The 6,693-nt window shown below is 46.9% G+C and overlaps 1 protein-coding gene and 1 pseudogene across 1 annotated transcript; both read right to left on the minus strand.

Moving 5' to 3' along the window:
* Window positions 1-1,960: 1,960 nt before the first annotated feature.
* On the minus strand, window positions 1,961-3,100 carry LOC107599317 (uncharacterized; annotated as a pseudogene).
* A 488-nt stretch (window positions 3,101-3,588) lies between these two features.
* On the minus strand, window positions 3,589-5,324 carry LOC107599322 (putative protein TPRXL). The gene is made up of 3 exons (XM_016290886.1): window positions 5,132-5,324; window positions 4,761-5,002; window positions 3,589-3,780 (listed from the first exon to the last, which is right to left on the minus strand). The coding sequence occupies exons 1-3, from the start codon at window positions 5,322-5,324 to the stop codon at window positions 3,589-3,591; spliced, it is 627 nt and encodes a 208-aa protein (XP_016146372.1).
* Window positions 5,325-6,693: the final 1,369 nt, after the last annotated feature.

Below are 6,693 nucleotides of genomic sequence, written 5' to 3' on the forward strand. Positions count from 1 at the left end.
TTTTGTGAAATAATGAAAGCAAGCAGGATGTGCTTTCTGCCGTCTCGTTCTTTGTGAACTAGGACGCAAAACTCTGTGTATATCTTTACCTTACGGACATGAAATATATATCTATAGAGAGTGAAATGTCTACTTTCAAATGAACCAATTCAAATGTAAAACAAATATTCTCAGATTATGTAATCCATCTGAAACATGCATACAGGCGCAGCAGTACTGCGGGGATGACGAGTCAATGTCGCCGACTTAATCTCTTAAACCGAAAACAAAGAAAGCACTAGTTTATAAAATTATCAAAATGTTAATGCAGTCTCCTTACTGTTTTTCACTGACACATTCATAACCATTACTTCTGCCGGTGCGCTGTGGCAAGCTTTATTCATGCGCTTGAGCGCATGTTAGGCTACGTAGGCAATTAAAGGCTCATAATAATGATTTAAATGGTTTATTAATAAACGTGCGATTAGTCGACTAATGCTTAAAATGAACGACTACTAGTCGACCAGAAAAATCATTATTCAAGGACAGCCCTACTAAAAACCAAAACCCCATAGAAGCAGTAAAAAAGTTCTGAATACCTTAGCAACCACACAGCATCACCGTGGACACAGTGGCAACTAGCATGGCAACTGCTTTTTAGAGCACCCTAGGAACTGCATAGCAACACACCAAAAATCATTTAGCAACACCTTGGCAACTACCCAGAACAACAAACATCAAGTCAATGACTTTTTCAAGCACAAGCACCACTCACATTATAAAAATCTATATTTCATGAGTTCACACTCACATATAATAAACTGAGTAAAGGTTATGCATTTGGCGTGCTGTCTGGGGAGAGGACTCCGAGCTTGGTAATTACTCTCAAGCCCGGGGTATTCCCCCTGTACGGGGAGAGGGGTCAGAGCTCGGTTTTTAGCCCGGACCCAGAGCGCTCCCCCCAAAGATGCAATTTAGCACGGGACAGCAGCCAGAGAGGGGCGTTGATAACCCCCCAAAATTTGCTGGACATCGCTTGGAGCAGAATCATTGCGGTGGTACCTGAAAAGAGAATGTGGCTTCTGCGGAAGCGGGCACTGCTGCGGCATCTGAAAAGAGAATGTGGCTTCTACGAAAGCGAGCACTGCTGCGGCATTTGAAAAGAGAATGTGGCTTCTGCGGAAGCGGGCACTGCTGGGGCAGTGGAGAAATACATATAACGGTTCCTGAAGGAGCAGACACTGCTGCGGCAGTGGGGAGATATGGAAAGGCTCCTGCGGGAGCGGACACTGCTGCGGCAGTGGGGAAATATGGAAAAGCTCCTGCGGGAGCGGACACTGCTGCGGCAGTGGGGAGATATGGAAATGCTCCTGCGGGAGCGGACACTGCTGCGGCAGTGGGTAAATACATATAACGGCTCCTGCGGAAACAGACATTGCTGCAGCAGTGGGGAGAAATGGAAAGGCTCCTGCAGGAGCGGACACTGCTGCGGCAGTGGAGAGGTATGGAAAGGCTCCTGCGGGAGCGGACATTGCTGCGGCAGTGGGTAAATACATATAACGGCTCCTGTGGAAACAGACACTGCTTCAGCAGTGGGGAGAAATGGAAAGGCTCCTGCGGGAGCGGACACTGCTGCGGCAGTGGAGAGGTATGGAAAGGCTCCTGCGGGAGCGGACCTTGCTGCGGCAGTGGGTAAATACATATAACGGCTCCTGTGGAAACAGACACTGCTTCAGCAGTGGGGAGAAATGGAAAGGCTCCTGCGGGAGCGGACACTGTTGCGGCAGTGGGGAGGTATGGAAAGGCTCCTGCGGGAGCGGACACTGCTGCAGCAATGTGGGAATTAGGTAAGGCTCCTGCGGGAGTAGGGTGCTGCTGGGATGGCTGGAGTGGGGATGGGCCATTATAGGTGGATTGCGTGATGTTAAAAGGGGTTTGCTATGTTGGGTCTGAAGTTTGAGTGAACGGGGATGTACTGACGTTAAAGGGGGCGGCCAATGAGGGTTCGGTGGGCTTCCTTGATGTGGGAGCGGTCCGATCGAATGTAGCTCTTGAAAGCTTCTGATGATCAGCGACCGAGTGCTTGTATTGGCTGCTGGGAGAGGCCTTTTTGGGCCACTGTGGTTGCAGCACCAATTCGGAATGAATGGCTGGAAATGTTATCAGCTGGGGTACCAGATAGGAGCAGAACAGACTTAAGGTGCTTTTGAAACCAGAAACGAGTGATGGGGCGGTTGGAGTCGTCTGTAAAAAGGGGGTCAGATGGGAGTTTGGACTGTGATTTCCTGAGCTGGATGAAGGCTAGGAGGGCTTGGTATGGTAGTATGGGTGATTGGAGGTTGAAAATGAAAATGAAATGGCCTTTCTTGGTCTGGCCTGTTTTACTTTGCTTTATGAAGTAAGAGATGGTTTCGTCATCCAGCACTGCTAGATCAGAGATAGTGGGGTGGATGTTTGGGTTGAAGCTAGATGTGATAGCGAGCTCAGAGCTTCTGAGAAAACTGAAGAAAGTCAGGATGAACATGGTGTCAAGCGTACGGGCGGTGTGAATGGAATGGTAACCTCTGAGGAGGGTGGAAATACATTTAGTCAATATTTTTAAGGTTATGGGTTGCCTGGTGTCTGGGTGGGTGGGATGGGCTCTTTGGATACCTTTGAGGATTAGGGAGGTCTGTGAATTGGCTATCTGGGGTGAGGGTGAACCGTATAAGAGTTTGTGGAAAATTTGGATTCCGCTTAGATAACCGTTAATGGAGCTGATTTGTAGGTTTTTCTTGATGCTGAGGTGAGAGATGAACGAGGTGATGGAGAGCAAGGAAAAGTCAGGGAACGGCAGGTTGTAAGCAGAGTGAAATGCTTTAAAGCATTTCCATGCTGTTAGATAAGATTGGGGGGTCCTAGGGGAGACAGCTTGTAGGATAGAATTGAGGGAAGCTTCGAGGAGAGGTTTCAGTGGATGGTTTACGGGAATATCAGCTCTTAATAGGGAGGGATTGGGGTTGGGAGTGGTTCCGCCTCTGGTGCCAACAGTCTGAACTTCTGACAAAATCTGTGTCCTGATTCTGCTGGCTACGGGGGGTGGTTCCAAGGCGAGAGCATTTGGAGGGATGAGTAGGGGCATGGCGGAAGATAAAGAGAAGGAACAGCGAGTATGCGAGAGGGGAGGAGGAAAGTTAGCCGCCGGAAGCGCTTGCAGAGGCGTGCTCACGCTTGGGACGGCTCCAGGGGCGGAATAAGAAGGGGGAAAGAGAGGGAGAATGGCGGGCGTCGGGGCCTGCACCATTAGCGGAGGCATGCTCACACTTGGGACGACTCCAGGGGCGGAAGATTGAGGGGGAATGGCGGGCGTCAGGGCCTACGCCATTAGCGGAGGAATGCTCACACTTGGGATGACTCCAGGAGCGGAAGAAAGAGGGGGAAAGAGAGGGGGAATGGTGGGCGTCGGGGCCTGCGCCATTAGTGGAGGCATGCTCACGCTTGGGGCGGCTCCGGGAGCAGAAGAAAGAGGGGGAAAGAGAGGGCTGTGGATGGGTCTGCGCCACTAGTGGAGGCGTGCTCACGCTAGCATCTGCTACGGGAGCTGGAGGCAACTGAACAGAACAATTTTTATTAGTAGCACGAGGAAGCGGAAGAGATGTGGGCCTGTGTTCCAAATGGAAGCAGCCTCACGTTTGCTTCAGCTGCTGTAGCTGTAGGCCATGGAAAGGGGGTGGGGTTTGTGATGTCCTGAAGAGCCTGTGTAGCCTGCACTGCTAGCGGAGGCAGCCTCACGCTAGCCTCTGCTACGGGAGCTGGAGGCTGCTGAAAGGAAAAAAGGGGGTTAGAAGTAACAGGATGGGCATACTGAGATGTGAGGGCCTGTGTTGCAAGTGGAAGCAGCTTCATGCTTGCTTCGGCTGCTGTAGCTGTAGGCCGCAGGAAAGTGGAAGGGTTAGTGACATTTAGCGGGACAAGCTGAAATGCCTGGGCAGTGTTGCCGACTTAGTAATTTGTTGCTAGATTCGGCAAGTCCTCAAGCCTTGTCTACATTAATACGTTTCCGTTGAAAACGCATCTTTTCCTCTCGTTTTGGCCTTCCATCCACACTATGACAAGGAGTCCAGGAAAACAGAGCTTTTGAAACACTCTCCAGAGCAAATACATTTGAAAATGCTGTTTTCACGTTGTAGTATGGACTGTGGAAATGGAGGCTTTTGAAAACAATGACGCATGTTAAGTCATGTGACCCATATTGTACCAACAGACATGTATATACCGTTAACGTTAATTTTGCAGTTATTGTGCTATTCACTTTCACACTGTTGCTAAAGATATTTACTTTGCACACTCTTCATATTACAGTCCTAAAAAGATGACGGAAAATTTACTCACGATTGCTGTCCTGTGGCAAAACACGAGGGCAGTTGCGTTTTAGATCCATTCTGAGTGAGCGCGCCAGTGAATGGTGAAATATTTCCATAAATGAATTGATCCTGCCAGAAGAATTGCGTGAAACTTATTATGTCTGTTCCGTCTATCCTCTCAGTGAGGTTTTATACATGCACAGTAAGGCGAATGTAATGCTTTCAGATATTTCAGTGTGGATGTTAAACTTTGGAAAAACGCCTTGTTTGCTTCATGGTTACAAAATGGCATCAACATCCGTTTATGTCATAACATCGTTTAACAAACTTTAGCCGACTTCACCTGAAAATGTATTAATTTGCAACACGGCCTGCGCCGCTAGCAGAGGCAGCTTCAAGCTAGTGTCTGCTACGAGAGCTGGAGGCCCGTCTGCATACGGCATTGCGGCCGGAAGAGAGGGTGAAAGGCTGAGCCGAAGCGGTAAGCGAGTGAGGCTTTGCTGCGATGAGAACTGGGACACGGCCCAGGCTTGTTGAAGGCCTGCTGCTGCTGCTGCTGCTGCTGCTGCTGCTGCTGCTGCAACCCAGTGCTTGAGGAGAGCCGGGTCTTGTGCAGGACGATGCTGGTGTCGAGCGAGGCGGGCTCGGGGCTTTGCATGGTCTATTGGCCGTCTTGGCGGCTGGAGTGGATTTAGGAGTGAGATTGGCTAATTTGCAGGGTGACGAATAGATCGTACAGATCCGCTTTGTTTACCCTCCGGGAGAATGGTGTGTTGTAATTAATCAGCCTTTGCCTCGGGCTTAAATACTGTCCACTTTCCGATCGGAGGAGTTGCTGGTACGGCCAAATGATACGAGGATGCCGGGGAAGTTGGAAGTCTCGCCAGTGGAGGCGATGTTAAGCCTCGGCATCGTGGAGAGCGTGTGGCTGGCCGAGAAGAGCAGCGGCCACGATGACACTTGGTGCTTGGCGGCAGTGTCTGGCGGAGAAGGAGTGATCATGGGGCCGGTAAATTGCGGCGGAGGATTTGAAAAATCCCCAGTATAGGTCTCTTTGTTGGACGAGAAATTGGGTCTGTGGTAAAATGGCAAAAGGAGCGAACCGAATGCTGAAAGACTAGAGATAACAAAGGTAAGACTGCTTTGATTATTTATAGGGGTTCTCTCGTGCTGGTTGGATAGATGGTGTAATTACTGATGATGGATTGGCTGTGTTAATTATCTACACGTGCTCCTCCCGAAATTTTTTAAACATGTTAAACGAATTTGAAAACATCACAAAAATAAGGTACAAATTATTACATCGTTTAAAAAGGTTCAGAACTGACACATAAAAGCTTTTTTTATAGAAAAGCCTGGAAATTACAATGAAGATATTAATTCTTTATGAAATTTAATTAAGACTGAACAGCACATCTTGTAAAGTCACTGACTGTCTTGACGTAAAGCTTAACGTGCTCTTTTTTGTGGTTTTATTCTCAGAGATTCAGATGTATCAATGAAATGCAAATGTATTCAAGAACTGGATCGGTTTTCTCCCAACAGAGATCGGCCCACCATTTAATGGACCATCATAGTGAAAAGGTGATAACTGAAAGGTTTTATTACTATATTTTTATTGCTGACATTTTTCAAAAAAATTTAATATTAAAGTAAAGTGTGAATCAGAATCAGTCATACCTTTTCTTTCCTTATTTCACTCCAGCACATCCTGCCATTTCTCCCTCACCCTCTCTCATACACACAGGAGGCATTGTGAGAGTCTGGCAGTGTCTTCCTCTGACTGGAGAGAGAACCAGACAGATTTCATCTGATTAATCGCCAGTGTGTGGCCTTGTGTGGAGTGAAAGAGAGAGAAAAGTCAGGGGAAGGTGAGGGATGAAGATGTTTGATGGACTACTACACTCTACTGCTTTATTTCAGCTGCACTGACATTTTTCTCTCCCTGTTTGGCACTGGTTTCCACAAGGAGCACTTTTCCAATCAATGCATTCATCATACTGTCCCAGGTACAGTAGTTAGGTGACAAGACCTATATATGTTCAAAAATTACAAAGATTAGAATGCACTCTATTTTTGTATTATTATTATTATTTTTTATATTTTAAAATTAACAACTGATCTTTCGGCTATCTGCCTTCATCATTATAACAATTCTTTGTTTCTCAGTGATTATAGAAAACAACAAACATCAGGTGATCATAATCAATCAATCCAATTGCTTTTTATCTCCTGCTTTAACTTAAATTAAAAAAAAATTATAGTGCATACAATCTTTGTATTTTTTAAACAAGTGCAATACAAACACAAGCTTATTAAAAGATTACAAAATATCCATTGTTAATATGTTTAATCAGGTGAAAAAAATTAT

This window comes from Sinocyclocheilus grahami, unplaced genomic scaffold, assembly GCF_001515645.1.
Source record: "Sinocyclocheilus grahami isolate Dianchi unplaced genomic scaffold, SAMN03320097.WGS_v1.1 scaffold13.1, whole genome shotgun sequence".
Lineage (NCBI taxonomy): Eukaryota > Metazoa > Chordata > Actinopteri > Cypriniformes > Cyprinidae > Sinocyclocheilus > Sinocyclocheilus grahami.